At 26.5% G+C, this 19203-nt stretch overlaps 4 protein-coding genes across 4 annotated transcripts; 2 read left to right on the plus strand and 2 right to left on the minus strand.

Annotated features, from left to right (window-relative positions):
- Positions 1-664: 664 nt before the first annotated feature.
- LOC136088324 (THAP domain-containing protein 11-like) lies at positions 665-2669 on the plus strand. Its single transcript, XM_065812021.1, has 2 exons — positions 665-1058; positions 2575-2669. The coding sequence occupies exons 1-2, from the start codon at positions 665-667 to the stop codon at positions 2667-2669; spliced, it is 489 nt and encodes a 162-aa protein (XP_065668093.1).
- A 1513-nt stretch (positions 2670-4182) lies between these two features.
- LOC136088325 (uncharacterized) lies at positions 4183-5046 on the plus strand. Its single transcript, XM_065812022.1, has one exon. The coding sequence runs from the start codon at positions 4183-4185 to the stop codon at positions 5044-5046; it is 864 nt and encodes a 287-aa protein (XP_065668094.1).
- Positions 5047-7514: 2468 nt separating this feature from the next.
- Positions 7515-8153, minus strand: LOC136088326 (uncharacterized). Its single transcript, XM_065812023.1, has one exon. The coding sequence runs from the start codon at positions 8151-8153 to the stop codon at positions 7515-7517; it is 639 nt and encodes a 212-aa protein (XP_065668095.1).
- Positions 8154-11475: 3322 nt separating this feature from the next.
- Positions 11476-11877, minus strand: LOC136088327 (THAP domain-containing protein 11-like). Its single transcript, XM_065812024.1, has one exon. The coding sequence runs from the start codon at positions 11875-11877 to the stop codon at positions 11476-11478; it is 402 nt and encodes a 133-aa protein (XP_065668096.1).
- Between the last annotated feature and the right edge of the window lie 7326 nt (positions 11878-19203).

The following is a 19203-nucleotide window of genomic DNA, read 5'->3' on the forward strand; positions in this document are numbered from 1 at the left end:
CCTAGTAAAGGTGATGTTCCTCTAAAATTACCTAATCTTTTAATCAATAAAACATTTATTAAAAGGGAACCAACCGTTAATTTTTTAGGAATAATACTAGATGAAAAAAAACTAAACCATATCTTAACATTGCTTCCTTGAAAAAAATATACTTTTTATTTATTCATAGTTTTATCTCTTACTATAATATTGAATGGGGTAGTACTAATTATAGTAAATTAAAAAAACTTTATAGTAAACAAAAACACGCATCCAGGATTGTATTTGGTGCACACAGAACTTTTTATTGCGAACCTCTTTTAAGGAAGCTTGGTGCCCTCAGTATCCATAAAATTAATATACAGCAAGTTCTACAATTCATGTTTAAAATAAAACATGGGCTTTCTCTTATTGTATTTCAGTCTTACTTTAATGAAATATCGCACAAGTATCCTACTAAATTTCCAATTAACAACTTGATTGTACAAAAAACTAATAGACCTTTTCGCGGTTGCGAAATGCATCTTGGGTAATCAGGGCAAACAAACAACAAAGTTCGCTTTTTTTAAATCAAAGCTGAAGACCTACTTCCTATTATTTTTATTATCTAGTGCTTAGATTTATGGTTTGATGTTTTATATTGTGAATTTTTTATTATTATAGATAAAGAAAATATAATTATAAAATGCCAAACTACCGTTGCTGTGTTGCTGGTTGTAATAACGATTCTAGGTATGCGGATAAGTTACTCAAAAGAAGTCAAGTAACAGAGCTAAAATTTCATTATTTTCCTAAAGACTCTGAAAAAAGACATCAGTGGGTAAATCAAGTTGGAAAAGGTTTACTAAATTTTACAGTTTCTGATAATAAAGTGGTTTGCTCTAATCATTTTGAGTTTGGAAAACCTACTTTTGCTTCACCTATTCCAACTTTGTATTTGAATATTCGTAATGCATATAAGGAATCTCCTACAAAAAGAAGAAAACTTAAAAAATTGAATCTTATTGTGGAATCAGATTCAAACAGTTTCTCTACAAGTTTAGCTATAGAAAGTGAAACTTGTGATAAATCTATTCAGTGTAATTAGGTATGTTACATCCCGCGTTTTACGGAACCGATTTTTGTGCTAAAAAACTGTTCCACGTTTTTCAAACTTGGCGTTTAGGCAGTATGGTAGGATGATGTTTTGTAGCATATTTTTTTAGAATTTTATATTAACTTAGAAGTTTTTTTAAAAGTAGAATGGTTGAACTTTTTTAAAGAGTATTTTTTTATTATATTGACGAAAGTTAAAGTGTTATTTATTGATATCAAAAAGTGTGTTGTACTTCTTGTACTTTGTAAATGTTGAAGATATTATCTTTTTTTTTTCTATCCTATTCTTTTTTTTAAGTTTATACGTTTTCTATGCACATGCCGAATTTCAAGAATTTATTTTAACTAGCAGATACCCTATTTTTACCCTCACTTTTGGTACCTAAATTTTGTTTTTCCGTCTTCTGTTTGGGGGAGAAGGGGGGGGGGGTACTGAAGGATATTAAATATTCGTTTTTATAAGCCAATAATAATAATTATTAAAAAAATTTATGTGATTTTTCTATAAAGTGATTTTGTGATATAAGTACTAATATTACATTTATAAAGTATCAATGTCAAAATAGCATTTATTATATATTAAATCAATAATACATGTTTTTTGCTCAGTCCAATCATACTATTACATTTTTAAAAAGCTTTATATCATATAATAATATAATATATTGCTTTTTTACGTATTTAGAATATATCATATATTAGTAATATACTAATATTTGTCTAAAAATATATAGACATATATAATATATTTATAGTATATTAAATTTAATATACTATTTATAGTATATTATATTTATACTATATTATATACTTAATATATACTATATTATAGTATATATTAAATATATACTATAATATAATATATATATTTAATACATACTATATCAATAATAATTATGAATGATATGATTCCGATAGAGCAATGACAGTCTTGCACAATAGCAGAATACTAAAACTTAAAAAAAAACATAGAAAAGCTATTACTATTTCTTAATGGACTAGAAAAGAAAATGATTCTGAAACTGTTGATTATTATATGAAAAAGTTCCAGCTGGTTGCTGACATTGTAGTTGATGTTTTCATTGAGTTGATGTTTTCCTAATGTGAATATGTTGCCATTATTTTTTGATAATTGGACATGCATTTTATTATCTTACTACATGATTTTACTATTTTTCGACTATATATAAATATAAATATATATATATATATATATATATATATATATATATATATATATATATGTATATATATATATATATATATATATATATATATATGTATATATATATATATATATATATATATATGAATATATATATATATATATATATATATATATATATATATATATATATATATATATATATATATATATATATATATATATATGTAAATTATGTTAGTGTATTTTACAAATAGAGTGCTCAATGTTCTTAAAGAGCAGAGCAATAATAAATTAGTAAAAAATACTTGTCTAAATTTTTCTTCAACTTAAAGCTTCACCATTGCTGGATCATCAGGAAGAGTTCTCAGAAACTCCTCCTGATGATCCAGCAATGGTGAAACTTCAAGTTGAAGAAAAAGTTAGATAAGTGTTTTTTACTAATTTATATATATATATATATATATATATATATATATATATATATATATATATATATATATATATATATATATATATATATATATATATATATATGTAATATGCAGCAAGTAGTGGAACTTGCAAAAAAAAATATACAGCGAGTAGTCAAACTTGCAAAAAAAATTTACAGCGAGTAGTGGAACTTGCAAATAAAGTTACAGCGAGTAGTGGAACTTGCAAATAAAGTTACAGCGAGTAGTGGAACTTGCAAATAAAGTTACAGCGAGTAGTAGAACTTGCAAAAAAAATGTACAGTGAGTAGTGGAACTTGCAAAGATATGTACACGGAGTCGTGGAACTTGCAAAAAATATGTACAGCGACTCGTGGAACTAGCAAAAAAATTTACAGCGACTCGTGGAACTAGCACAAAAAAAATTACTGCGAGTAGTGGAACTTGTAAAAATATAAAGTGAGTAGTGGAACTTTTTTTTGATAGATGGATCTAGCTTACATTCACGTCGTGTCTATTGTTAACAATGATTATTATATAGTTTCATTAATGGAATTTAATATCTTAATCATTAACTAAAAGCCAAGATGTAAACTAATTAAAATAATATTATAAAACATTTTTTGTTTTTAAAAATTTTTTCAGGTCAGAGGGGGAACCATCTATAACTATCACTAAGCATTATGTGATGTATTTTGAATTTTGGTAAAAGATGTTTTTATATTAAAGTTTATTATTTTAATTACATTTAAATAATTTTTCGAATCTCATTAAAAATATAATTTTTTTTTAGGTTGTAAAAGAGGGAGGGGGGCGATGATACGCCCCTTCCCCATCTACACCCCTTGAAACAAAGGGTGCACTGCTAGTGATGTGAAGTAGTAAAATATAATTTTTGATTTGATACTAGATTTCTTTTTAATTATAAAGATTAATATTTATTAAAAAAAAGAGTCATTTTTGACAATAGGGTGTTTAAAACCATCACCCTTACATCCACCCAAAGACAATGATAAAACTTCTATATTCGACTGTGGTCGGATAGCTAATTACAAAACATCTTGTATATAAAAATTTATATTTTCATTAAAAAAAACCCACTTTTTTACGAATACTGTTAGTTTTTATTGCCGGTATTGATGGTGGTTTTGTGCCCCCTCTTGCCCCTGGATGCACCCGTAATCTAGAAACCTTTATAAATTTGTAGATAACTCTTGTATCCATCTTTTGATACCAAGATGTAAACTTTTGGATAAGAATTGATTAAGTTATAATAGTTTTAGTTAATAAAAACTTTATTTTGACCACAGTTTTTTCAACAAATCCTAATATCAAAAAATCGGTACTTAAAATGTCATAACTTTTTGTAGGGTGATTCGATTTTAAAATTTTTTTCACTTTTGGAATAATGAAATAAAGCTCTTTTTAATGATATATAACAACCTAGAACTTGATGAATTTAAAAATTTCATGTTACATACCTAGTGTAATGAACCAATACGAGGATCAATGATTTTTGCTAATTTAACTAGAGATTCTGATGTTCAATTTTTTACTGGCCTAGCAAATTCAAATATCTTTGAAATGTTATTTTCTTATTTGCAGAGGAAAGGAAATATAATGCACTACTGGAAGGGTAAGAAAAATACAACTAAAGACTTATCTTCCCCAAGAGATTTAAAAACAATATCATTAAAATCTCTAACATTGCAGCAAGAATTTCTTCTTGTAATGATGCGTTTACGCTTAGCTCTTTTAACTGAAGATCTTGCTCATCATTTTATGATTTCTACTTCTGTAGTCAGTTCAGTATTTATAACATGGATAAAACTATTTTCTCTTGAGTTAAAATGGATTATACATTTTCCAAACAGAAATATTATAAAAAGAAATTTACCAACCATGTTCAGAAAGTACTATCCAAAATGCTCGGTAACAATTGATTGTTCTGAACTCTTTATTGAAACACCGTCTAGTTTGGAGATAGCTGCAGCTTGTTGGTCAAATTATAAACACCATTATACTGTAAAATATTTAGTTGGAATAACACCCAATGGTGCAGTTTCTTTTTTGTCTAATTATCATGGTGGCAGAGCTAGTGATGTTTTCATAGTTAAAGATTGCGGATTTTTGAAATATTTACAACCTGGTGATCAAGTTATTGCAGATAGAGGTTTCAAAATTAAAGATCTTCTAGCATTTTACCAGTGTAACATAGCTATTCCCCCATCAAAACATACAAATTTTCAGATGACATATAATGATGTACAGGAAACCTCAAAAATTGCAAATGTTAGAATTTATGTTGAGCATGCCATAGGGCGTATGAAAAACTTCCGCATATCAAAAAATGAAATGCCAGTTGTTAATTAAAAACAAAAAGTTGTTAATTAAAAACAAAAACATTAACTTTTTCTTCTAAATGAAATTTTTTACAGAAGTATATGTATATGCGAACATATACATAATATATATATATATATATATATATATATATATATATATATATATATATATATATATATATATATATATGGATGTATATATATATATGTATATATATATGTATATATATATATATATATATGTATGTATGTATATATATATATATATATATATATATATATATATATATATATATATATATATATATATATATATATATATATATATATATATATATATATATATATATATATATATATATATATATATATATATATTTATATATATATATATATATATATATATATGCAAACACCATAGGTTTTACCGCTCCTACTTGTACTGACAATGTTTGTGACTGGAATGCTCTATCCAAAGAAGTTTAAACAATTATGGTAAAAGATATGAATATTGTTCAACAAAAAAGTGGTAAGCCACATAAAACTTACTTGATGTGTAAAGAAAAAATAAATTTTGATTCGAGACCAGAGCTAATGCCTGAAGCGACGGATGCTGAAAATTTTTTTTTTTATAATATTCAAAACAACTCTCCCTAACGCGTTTTTAAACACCAAGTTTACTCCTCCTACTGAAAGTGATGTGCCACACCCAGTAACAGAAATAGCTTCCGCAGCACTAGGTTTTTTGCCGAAGGATCCACGTGGTGTGACTAATAGATTTTTTGATAGCGTACGTTTAATGACCTTTAACTAAAAGAATTAGAAAAAGCTACAAGAAATAATCACACTCAAAGCAATGGTGGGAACAACGCAGAGGAAGAATAACATCATGATGTTTTTATTCCCAGCACCAAAAAGTTACATCTTTTTTAAGAAACAGCGAAGAAGACGTAAAATGCAGAATTACTCCACTTCTTAAGGCTAATGTCAAACCTTTTGAATTGAAAAATGTAGCATCTATCAAATGGCGTAAAGAAAACAAGAAAAACCCAACTGAAGCATTTATGTCATCTAAGGGGTAAAACATCAAAACCCGAAGTTAAATACATGTGATTTATTCTTGCATAAACCTCTCCTATATTTTGGCCCTTCTCTGGACAATATTTTTCTATGTCAGTGTTGCCTAAAAGCTTGTGTAGAATATAAATGCCCCTTTAGTATTCGTGACGAAGAAATAAATGTTTCATGGAAAAAAACTGACTTCTTGGAGATGGTTGACAACAAAGTCATGTTAAAAAAAATCACAAATACTACACCCAAATAATTGGCCGAATGGCAATCACTGGTTATAACTCAACATATTTTGTAGTCTATACAAAGAAAGATGTTTTAGTAAACAAAATCACGTTTGATGAAGATCATTGGCAAAGAGTGCTTCCAAGTTTAATTCTGTTTTTTAAAACTTATGTCCAGCGTTACCTGCTTGGATTTGTACATTTATATACATGTCCATTGTGTGACAAGCCATGCTTAAATGAAAATGAATTTGAAAATGAAAAAGATAACAGTATTGAATGCAATATTTGCGGTCTCTTGTTTCATTGGGAATGCTGTGGAATCAATAAAAAGACAATATTGAATAATAGATTTATTTGCATACTTTGCCAATAACTTAAATGTACTTAATCATTGATTTATAGACATTTTTATATAGTTATGGAGATAAAAAGTGTATTATTTAAACATTATATAATATAAAATTTATCTTTCTATGAGATTTTCAGTAACAAACTATTGATTTAGAAGATTTAAAAAGTTTATTAATTAATAAGGCACCTCCTTATTTAGTTTAAACTGTAAATAAAAAAAAATCAAAGATAAAATTAAAATTTTTGTATGCAACATACCCGAAATAAATGAAACAAAGTAGTTAACAAAAAAAAGAAAGACTAAATTAATATATATATATATAAATATATAAATATATATATATATATATATATATATATATATATATATATATATATATATATATATATATATAAATATATATATATATATAGTTTAGATAGATATAGATATAGCTGCCTGATGAACCTATATCTATATTTATATCTATCTATCTATATATATATATATATATATATATATATATATATATATATATATATATATATATATATATAAATATATATATATATATATATATATATATATATATATATATATATATATATATATATATATATATATATATATATATATATATATATATATACATACATATATATATACATATATATATACATATATATATATACATCCATATATATATATATATATATATATATATATATATATATATATATATATATATATATATATATATGTATATATATATATATGTATATGTTCGCATATACATATACTTCTGTAAAAAATTTCATTTAGAAGAAAAAGTTAATGTTTTTGTTTTTAATTAACAACTTTTTGTTTTTAATTAACAACTGGCATTTCATTTTTTGATATGCGGAAGTTTTTCATACGCCCTATGGCATGCTCAACATAAATTCTAACATTTGCAATTTTTGAGGTTTCCTGTACATCATTATATGTCATCTGAAAATTTGTATGTTTTGATGGGGGAATAGCTATGTTACACTGGTAAAATGCTAGAAGATCTTTAATTTTGAAACCTCTATCTGCAATAACTTGATCACCAGGTTGTAAATATTTCAAAAATCCGCAATCTTTAACTATGAAAACATCACTAGCTCTGCCACCATGATAATTAGACAAAAAAGAAACTGCACCATTGGGTGTTATTCCAACTAAATATTTTACAGTATAATGGTGTTTATAATTTGACCAACAAGCTGCAGCTATCTCCAAACTAGACGGTGTTTCAATAAAGAGTTCAGAACAATCAATTGTTACCGAGCATTTTGGATAGTACTTTCTGAACATGGTTGGTAAATTTCTTTTTATAATATTTCTGTTTGGAAAATGTATAATCCATTTTAACTCAAGAGAAAATAGTTTTATCCATGTTATAAATACTGAACTGACTACAGAAGTAAAAATCATAAAATGATGAGCAAGATCTTCAGTTAAAAGAGCTAAGCGTAAACGCATCATTACAAGAAGAAATTCTTGCTGCAATGTTAGAGATTTTAATGATATTGTTTTTAAATCTCTTGGGGAAGATAAGTCTTTAGTTGTATTTTTCTGAACCCTTCCAGTAGTGCATTATATTTCCTTTCCTCTGCAAATAAGAAAATAACATTTCAAAGATATTTGAATTTGCTAGGCCAGTAAAAAATTGAACATCAGAATCTCTAGTTAAATTAGCAAAAATCATTGATCCTCGTATTGGTTCATTACACTAGGTATGTAACATGAAATTTTTAAATTCATCAAGTTCTAGGTTGTTATATATCATTAAAAAGAGCTTTATTTCATTATTCCAAAAGTGAAAAAAATTTTAAAATCGAATCACCCTACAAAAAGTTATGACATTTTAAGTACCGATTTTTTGATATTAGGATTTGTTGAAAAAACTGTGGTCAAAATAGTTTTTATTAACTAACAACTATGACAACTGATCAATTTATCCAAAAGTTTACATCTTGGTATTAAAAGATGGATACAAGAGTTATCTACAAATTTATAAAGGTTTCTAGATTACGGGTGCATCCAGGGGCAAGAGGGGGCACAAAACCACCATCAATACCGGCAATAAAAACTAACAGTATTCGTAAAAAAGTGGGTTTTTTTTAATGAAAATATAAATTTTTATATACAAGATGTTTTGTACTAGCTATCCAACCACCGAATATAGAAGTTTTATCATTGTCTTTGGGTGGATGTAAGGGTGATGGTTTTAAACACCCTATTGTCAAAAATGACTCTTTTTTTTAATAAATATTAATCTTTATAATTAAAAAGAAATCTAGTATCAAATCAAAAATTATATTTTACTACTTCACATCACTAGCAGTGCACCCTTTGTTTCAAGGGGTGTAGATGGGGAAGGGGCGTATCGTCGCCCCCCTCCCTCTTTTACAACCTGAAAAAAAAATTATATTTTTAATGAGATTGAAAAATTATTTAAATGTAATTAAAATAATAAACTTTAATATAAAAACATCTTTTACCAAAATTCAAAATACATCACATAATGCTTAGTGATAGTTATAGATGGTTCCCCCTCTGACCTGAAAAAATTTTTAAAAACAAAAAATGTTTTATAATATTATTTTAATTAGTTTACATCTTGGCTTTTAGTTAATGATTAAGATATTAAATTCCATTAATGAAACTATATAATAATCATTGTTAACAATAGACACGACGTGAATGTAAGCTAGATCCATCTATCAAAAAAAAAGTTCCACTACTCACTTTATATTTTTACAAGTTCCACTACTCGCAGTAATTTTTTTTGTGCTAGTTCCACTAGTTGCTGTAAATTTTTTTGCTAGTTCCACGAGTCGCTGTACATATTTTTTGCAAGTTCCACGACTCCGTGTACATATCTTTGCAAGTTCCACTACTCACTGTACATTTTTTTTGCAAGTTCTACTACTCGCTGTAACTTTATTTGCAAGTTCCACTACTCGCTGTAACTTTATTTGCAAGTTCCACTACTCGCTGTAACTTTATTTGCAAGTTCCACTACTCGCTGTAAATTTTTTTTGCAAGTTTGACTACTCGCTGTATATTTTTTTTTGCAAGTTCCACTACTTGCTGCATATTACATATATATATATATATATATATATATATATATATATATATATATATATATATATATATATATATATATATATATATATATAAATTAGTAAAAAAAAATACTATCAACTTTTTTTTACCTTGAAGTTTCACCATTGCTGGATCATCAGGAGGAGTTTGGACTCTTCCTGATGATCCAGGCAATGGTGAAGCTTTAAGTTGAAGAAAAATTTAGACAAGTATTTTTTACTAATTTATTATTGCTCTGCTCTTTAAGAACATTGAGCACTCTATTTGTAAAATACACTAACATAATTTACATATATATATATATATATATATATATATATATATATATATATATATATATATATATATATATATATATATATATATATATTCATATATATATATATATATATATATATATACATATATATATATATATATATATATATATATATATACATATATATATATATATATATATATATATATATATATATATATATATATTTATATTTATATATAGTCGAAAAATAGTAAAATCATGTAGTAAGATAATAAAATGCATGTCCAATTATCAAAAAATAATGGCAACATATTCACATTAGGAAAACATCAACTCAATGAAAACATCAACTACAATGTCAGCAACCAGCTGGAACTTTTTCATATAATAATCAACAGTTTCAGAATCATTTTCTTTTCTAGTCCATTAAGAAATAGTAATAGCTTTTCTATGTTTTTTTTTAAGTTTTAGTATTCTGCTATTGTGCAAGACTGTCATTGCTCTATCGGAATCATATCATTCATAATTATTATTGATATAGTATGTATTAAATATATATATTATATTATAGTATATATTTAATATATACTATAATATAGTATATATTAAGTATATAATATAGTATAAATATAATATACTATAAATAGTATATTAAATTTAATATACTATAAATATATTATATATGTCTATATATTTTTAGACAAATATTAGTATATTACTAATATATGATATATTCTAAATACGTAAAAAAGCAATATATTATATTATTATATGATATAAAGCTTTTTAAAAATGTAATAGTATGATTGGACTGAGCAAAAAACATGTATTATTGATTTAATATATAATAAATGCTATTTTGACATTGATACTTTATAAATGTAATATTAGTACTTATATCACAAAATCACTTTATAGAAAAATCACATAAATTTTTTTAATAATTATTATTATTGGCTTATAAAAACGAATATTTAATATCCTTCAGTACCCCCCCCCCCTTCTCCCCCAAACAGAAGACGGAAAAACAAAATTTAGGTACCAAAAGTGAGGGTAAAAATAGGGTATCTGCTAGTTAAAATAAATTCTTGAAATTCGGCATGTGCATAGAAAACGTATAAACTTAAAAAAAAGAATAGGATAGAAAAAAAAAAGATAATATCTTCAACATTTACAAAGTACAAGAAGTACAACACACTTTTTGATATCAATAAATAACACTTTAACTTTCGTCAATATAATAAAAAAATACTCTTTAAAAAAGTTCAACCATTCTACTTTTAAAAAAACTTCTAAGTTAATATAAAATTCTAAAAAAATATGCTACAAAACATCATCCTACCATACTGCCTAAACGCCAAGTTTGAAAAACGTGGAACAGTTTTTTAGCACAAAAATCGGTTCCGTAAAACGCGGGATGTAACATACCTAATTACACTGAATAGATTTATCACAAGTTTCACTTTCTATAGCTAAACTTGTAGAGAAACTGTTTGAATCTGATTCCACAATAAGATTCAATTTTTTAAGTTTTCTTCTTTTTGTAGGAGATTCCTTATATGCATTACGAATATTCAAATACAAAGTTGGAATAGGTGAAGCAAAAGTAGGTTTTCCAAACTCAAAATGATTAGAGCAAACCACTTTATTATCAGAAACTGTAAAATTTAGTAAACCTTTTCCAACTTGATTTACCCACTGATGTCTTTTTTCAGAGTCTTTAGGAAAATAATGAAATTTTAGCTCTGTTACTTGACTTCTTTTGAGTAACTTATCCGCATACCTAGAATCGTTATTACAACCAGCAACACAGCAACGGTAGTTTGGCATTTTATAATTATATTTTCTTTATCTATAATAATAAAAAATTCACAATATAAAACATCAAACCATAAATCTAAGCACTAGATAATAAAAATAATAGGAAGTAGGTCTTCAGCTTTGATTTAAAAAAAGCGAACTTTGTTGTTTGTTTGCCCTGATTACCCAAGATGCATTTCGCAACCGCGAAAAGGTCTATTAGTTTTTTGTACAATCAAGTTGTTAATTGGAAATTTAGTAGGATACTTGTGCGATATTTCATTAAAGTAAGACTGAAATACAATAAGAGAAAGCCCATGTTTTATTTTAAACATGAATTGTAGAACTTGCTGTATATTAATTTTATGGATACTGAGGGCACCAAGCTTCCTTAAAAGAGGTTCGCAATAAAAAGTTCTGTGTGCACCAAATACAATCCTGGATGCGTGTTTTTGTTTACTATAAAGTTTTTTTAATTTACTATAATTAGTACTACCCCATTCAATATTATAGTAAGAGATAAAACTATGAATAAATAAAAAGTATATTTTTTTCAAGGAAGCAATGTTAAGATATGGTTTAGTTTTTTTTCATCTAGTATTATTCCTAAAAAATTAACGGTTGGTTCCCTTTTAATAAATGTTTTATTGATTAAAAGATTAGGTAATTTTAGAGGAACATCACCTTTACTAGGTTTGGAGAATAAAATAAATTTAGTTTTTTCTACATTTAACGAAAGCCTATTACTTGTAAACCACTCTTTTATTTTTAATGGTTCTTCATTAAATATATATAAGAGAACTTTTATGTTTTTGTTGGAATAAAAAAGATTGGAGTCGTCTGCAAACAATATAAATTTGAAAATGTTTGATGCTAAGTATAAATCATTTATATACAATAAAAATAATAATCGTCCTAAGATTGAACCTTGGGGCACACCACATGTAATGTGTTTTTCTTTTTCAATTTTTTTATAAATAATACATTACGACCTGTTCGCCAGGTAATCCTCAAACCAAAGTAAGTTTTTATTTTATACTCCATAGAGTTCCGGTTTTTTTATAAGTATCTTTTGGTTAACAGTATCAAAGGTTTTTGATAGATTAATAAAAACTCCTAAGTTAAAATAGTCATTATTGAATGCATCTGATACATGATTAATCAGTTCGATTACCGCATGGTTAGTTGAATTATCTTTTTTAAACCCGAATTGTTTACTGTACAGCAAACTACTTAACATCAAATAGTTATAAAGTCTGTTGTACATAACTCGTTCCAATAATTTTGAAAAGCAAAGCAAGACGGAAATAGGTCCGTAGTTTGAAATATTAGTTTCGTCACCAGATTTAAAAATTGGAGTGATTACGGCAACTTTAAGTTTTTTTGGCACAACACCTAGTTTTAATAAAAGGTCAAAAATATGAAATAATGACGGTTTAATGATATCGAAAACTGACTTAACAACATTTACACTAATTTTGTCAATGCTCGCACTTTTATTACTTTTAAGACTATTAAAAGCATTCCTTATCTCCCTTAGATTTAAATTAGATTTTTCCATAATAGTATTACACGGTTTAATATAAGATTCAAACTCTGTGGTACTTGGTGGAACTTTACTCGCCAAGTTTACAAGCCCTACTTCAAGAAAAAATGAGTTTAGTTTTTCAGCTATTTTTTTTTTTAATCATTAATTATTTCCCCGTCAATTAAAAGCTTTTGGGGGAGACTATTTTTTACACATTTATTTTTACCACTTATTTGTTTAATTATATTCAACGTTTTATTAGTGTGGCCGTTGGTTTTTTCCAGCAACTTTGCATAATAAATTTTTTTAGAGTGTTTTTTTGTTTTTTCAAATAAGTTTTTATAGTTTTTGTATTATTTTTGTAATATTTAATATAAAGTTTTTGTTTTTTTTAGACGATTTTATTAGTCCCTTGGTCATCCAGGGGTTTAAAAGAGACTTGGATTTTATAACTATTTTTTTAACTCGAAATGCTATGTCATACTGTTTACAGAATTGCGCTAAAAATAGTTCATATGCATAATTGACTTCATGGGATTATAAAATAAGATTCATATCGATATTTTCCGATAAAAGGGTTCGAAAATACAATAAGGAGTTTTCATTGATCTGTCGCGTTAAAATTGTAGAGTTCGAGGGGTGATTATTTTGGGTAATGTTATCAGTAATTAAGAATATTGGAAAGTGATCTGTTAAATCAGTTTTGATTATGCCCGTTCCTAAACGACAGTTTTGAAAATTGTTAGTAACTATATTATCAAGTAATGACGATGTAGTCTTAGTTACTCTCGTTGACTTATTTATTGTTAGTATTAGGTTATATTGGGTTAGAGTATCTAAAAAGTATTGAACATTTTTATTTGAAGCAAAATTAAGCAAATTTAAGCTAAAATCACCAGCTAAGTAAACATGTTTTCGTATTTTTCTAGAACGTGTTTTTTACCAGCTAAGTAAACATGCTCCGTGTTTTTCTAGAACGAGCTTTTTTTTTATTGGATTGAAAAGGCTTGAATATTTGGTTAATGTCTGGGAGGTGCTTGGTTTTATTATTTAAAATACATTTAGATAATGTTGTTTAATTATTTACAAAAATAAAAGTTTTGTTCAAATTTTGAATATTAAATTCAAAATATCAAAATTTTGAAACTTTTACCTAAATTTTACTTCAAGAAAGTTTAAAGAAAAAATTCAAATCTGCAATCCAATGGTGAATACGAATGTAAAAAATATCTAGCTTACTCGAGTAACAACAAGAATAATAGACATAATAGCGATACACAAAAATGTCACATGTATTAAATATAAAGTAACTCATATGACTGTGAGTGATCATTTCCCAGTGGACACTTAAAAATGACGTCTTTTAAACTTCTTTTGAATGTTTTGGACGTCTATTTAACGTTTTTTGAAAGTTTTGGACGTCTTTTAAACGTTCAGAAGACGTATTTTTAGATCTTGCACTCACTGGGTTCTCTGTTACAGTTGCAATTAAAATGGATTGAAATGGATTAACATTAGAACCAGTATTTAACAGATCATTTCATAAGTTAAGTTATCAAGTCAGCAGTAGAGAGATTAAAATCCGTATTGATTCTCGAAGTGAATCGGTTGAAGTGTATTGATTCTCGAAGCGAATCGGTTGAAGGCTATTGATTCTCTAAGTGAAGATTCTTAGAATCAAGATAAGATATGAGAAATTTGTTTATTAAAAGATTAAAGACTTTGCTGATAATAGCAAAAGGTTGAACGATACTTAGAAGGACAAGAGCAATCTTCAGAGTTAAAGATTGGAACGACAAATGTTATTTTACAACTGGCAGAAAAACGAAATATGAAAATAGTTTAGAGAATAATAAAGAGGCTTCTGGACTAACAGCTATTTTTAAATTATTGATTTTTGAACTTTATCTCATCTAAAATATCGACTATTAAATATATCAACTTTATCTTATCTAAAATATCGACTTTTAAATATATCAACTTTATCTTATCTAAAATATCGACTTTTAAATATATCAACTTTATATTATCTAAAATATCGACTTTTAAATATATCAACTTTGAAAAGCGGCAATCTTGATTACCTTTTTAGAAAACGTAAACAAACTTAAACCAATCATTTTTTTCTGATAAAAAAAAACTAATCGAATCGTTACTCTTGACAAAAGAATCTTTTGGGCAGTTTATTTTTAAAAAATTATTAAAAAAATAAGTACTTATAATAAATTCTTATCACAGATGGGGAAAAGAAAGATCACTAAAATAAAAAAGTCGAACTACAATGTTAATTTAAACCCACGACGACCTTCTCAGAAGTCCGATTTCTGTTTTTCCTCAACATCAACTTCCAACAAATGGAACAGTTCTACGATAATATCATTATGTTATTACAGAAAAAAGTAAAAGGTTTAAGTCTACGCAAGAAAATTTTTCATGCAAAACAAAGAGTGGGAGTAGGGATATGGTTTTCCTTGACAAAGATTTCTGTTATGAAAATATGCAGATATGCTGCCCAAGAAAAATTGCTAATATATGGAAATATACTTTGGCTTTGGAAACTATATAATTTCTGAAGTACAAATTGTGCAAAAGTTTATTAAACTAAATAAGTTGTACATTTCAATGCAAAGAGTAAGATATATAGCCTGGAACACAGATACCAAAAAAAAATTAGATAAAGATATGCCAAGATCGAAGGCTGCAGTGATAGAAGATTGGGCATTTTTTCAAGATCAAAGAACATTGAGGAGACGTGTGATGAGTGAAAAGTATGACATTGATATGAAACAAAGAGTTGAAAGGAGAATTAAAAGGTATGAAAGAATGAGATTTTATGAAGAAAAATGCAGAGTTAATGAAAGTTTTAAATTGAATTGCAAAATTGATTTAGAAATGGATGAAGTGATCTCTCATGACTTAGATGAATCAGGTAAATTATATCCTTAATCTTTGATTCAAAAATTTTTAAGTAATTATTTTTACTAAAAGTTTAATTTAAACTTTTATTTATTAAGTCATTAACTAAGTCTGGCTGTTCGGAAATAACAATAGAGTTTGACAGAGACAAGCTTCTATTAGCTACAACACCTGTTAGTGTTAGATACGGAATTAGCATTCGCTCACAAACAATGTTTCTACGAGCTTTTGTTAAAGCTTTAGGGGGAAATGCTCATCATTTAAATATATCTAGAAGCTCAATAGTAAGAAGTTGATTCAAGAATATTGAAGATTTAGATAAATTTTTTTATATATTATTAATATTTATAATAAATTAAAAATAATGATTACAAAGAGAAAAAAATTTTTTTTTTCATTTAGGAGCCACCATCAGATCAAGCCATTATGAAGAAATGTTGGGAAAGAATTTGATCTTGCACTTTGACAATAAGTTAGTAAAAGAAATAGAGGAAAAGTTAAAAGTTACAGTTAAAAAGGAAAGGGTTGCTGTTACCAGTCCTGAATTCAATACAAAAGATGACCGCCTACTTGGAATTATAGCTGTAGAGAGCACTGAAGGAAAAGATCAAGCTATTATTATTCAAAACATATTAGAGTATTGCAAAGGCAATTCTAGGACTAAAAGTTTTCATAAACATTTGTGGTACTTTTCTCTAGCAGTAGTTGTTTTTTCACTAGTTGACTCTCGCTTGAAAATATTTGTAAAATATCAGATTTTGAAGTCATTAATTTCCTTTCTAGTTCCAGAGTTAGAAAAAATAAATATGGGAAAACCTAATCCTGTTTTAATCTTACCATACAGCAAGCTTTCAGAGCTTGTTACTGCTGATAGCTTGTTTATATTTATACGCCTAGGAATCGTGTACCAAGTCAAAGATTGGGCTCATTCTCATCCCAACTTCTCAAAAACTGAATCATATAGTCTTTTTGAAAATTTTCTTAAAGGGCTTATTGTAACTAACGACTGCGCTGAAACGAACATCGGATTAATAAATAATTTTTTTAAATATTTTCAAAAAGGAGAACAGCATCCAAATATACTATTAATAGCGAGAGAGGAGAGAAAAAAAGTAACAAAGAAACTCAAAACGAACTTTTGAAAATTTAAAGCTTTTTATATGATAAAATTTAATGAGATATATTTGTTAATAAAAGAATTATATTGTCAGTTAATGATAATAATGAGATATATTTATGAATAAAAGAACTATTCTGTCAGTTATTTAATTTTGTTTTTTTCTAGCTAAAAAAAAGGAAAACTTATGAATTTTGCAGTAAGCTCTTAAAATGATCTGAGTGCAATTTTTTAGAATGTATTTATCTTCTACCTATATATAGACAATGAATTTTGTGTACAAGAGAAGTTTGAAAAAAAAGGTTTTTCTACATATTTTTGGGACACCCTAATGTGCACATTTTCTGTCAATGTGCATATTTTCTGGACTTTTGTAAGACTGTAGCAAGAGTTTTGTGCGGACCGCAAGCTGTAGGAGAATTTAAGTGACAAAAACAACTGGAATAAAAAAAGCAGCGGAAGCATTTAGTTTAGATATCTAACTTTGAATCAATTTATCTCTTCGGGATAAAATGAATGGTGGTTATTAAATTAAAGAAATTATTTAGAAAAAAAGTTGTTTCCAAAAAGTTCTGTCCTATCTTTTGGAGAGGTAAGATCAGACTTATGTATGAAGTGTTAGACTTTCTTTTGTTAATGTTTGCAAGAGTTGTTCTTTTGAAAAATATGAAAGAAACGGTTGTGATTAGAAATAACAGTTGCATTAGAAGATGGCCTGACCTGAATCCGCCAAAAAGTAATAGAAGTTTCCATCTCGGCCTTAAACTAGGAAATCACACAGGTGAGCCAAAAAAAAAATTATTAAAAAAATATCATTTAGGTTTAAATCAAATCAAAACAAATATATTTCTTAATAAAAGCTCTTACATCAAGGATATTTACAAATAGTAGTGAATACTAATATTAAGTAAACACCTGTCAAATTCAATAATAATAAAAATAGTGATAATAACAATAGTAAATATAATATAGATATCAATAATAGTAGTAATTATCAAAAGTTATAGTATAATAGTATAACAATAAGAATATAACAACCAGAGACGTCCCGGGGCAAGGAATGGGTGACACAGGGGTGTAGCTTCCCTACGAATTATATTATTTGGCAAATTGGACACTGGAGTCGGCAAAATTGGATCAATGGTTTGCAGTTGGCAAATGTCTGCAAACGAAGAACTTTTTTTTTTTAATCGCCAAAAAAAATTTTTTTTGGTCTTAGTCGGCAAAAAAGAGATATATCACCCTTCCTCCCCTTTAAGATCTCTTCGAGACGACTCTGATAACAACAGCAATAATGACAGTAATAAAAATAGTTATTGTTATAACAACATTACGCTAGTAATGTTGTTATAATAATAATAATTACTATAATAATAATAACAATCTTAATATTAGTAATGATAGTTAAAAGTAGTAAATAACAGTAATGTAAATATTTATAAAAATAAAAAGTAGAAATAAGAAGTGAGGTCATTGGAAAAACCAAGTGAGATCATTCTGAAGAAAAAGTATGTGATGTTTTAGTAAGATCATAGAATCTTCTAAACCATTTAACAAAGAACAAGATAAAACTGTACAAGCCACAATTTAAGAAGTAAAAATAAGTGAATAGAATTGTATAAAAAAACAATCACAAAGTTACCTATCTGAGTAAAAGACTAAAATAAGAAAAAGTTTAAGCCTTAAATCCATCAGGATCAGTGGTACTAAATTCAAGCCATTTACTGCAATGAGCATTCAAGTCACAAATATAAAATATTAGCTGAAAAAAAGCTTAATTTTTTTTTATCAAAAA

The sequence above is a fragment of the Hydra vulgaris genome, chromosome 12 (assembly GCF_038396675.1).
Source record: "Hydra vulgaris chromosome 12, alternate assembly HydraT2T_AEP".
Taxonomy (NCBI): Eukaryota; Metazoa; Cnidaria; class Hydrozoa; order Anthoathecata; family Hydridae; genus Hydra; species Hydra vulgaris.

Excerpts from the sequence above, each read along its gene's own strand:
- LOC136088324 (XM_065812021.1), top strand. The coding sequence starts at position 665 with ATGCCAAACTACCGTTGCTGTGTTGCTGGTTGTAATAACGATTCTAGG. Across the intron at positions 1,059-2,574 it reads TTGTGATAAATCTATTCAGT|CTTCACCATTGCTGGATCAT; the intron begins GTAATTAGGTAT and ends TTCAACTTAAAG.
- LOC136088327 (XM_065812024.1), bottom strand. The coding sequence starts at position 11,877 with ATGCCAAACTACCGTTGCTGTGTTGCTGGTTGTAATAACGATTCTAGG.
- LOC136088326 (XM_065812023.1), bottom strand. The coding sequence starts at position 8,153 with ATGCGTTTACGCTTAGCTCTTTTAACTGAAGATCTTGCTCATCATTTT.
- LOC136088325 (XM_065812022.1), top strand. The coding sequence starts at position 4,183 with ATGATTTTTGCTAATTTAACTAGAGATTCTGATGTTCAATTTTTTACT.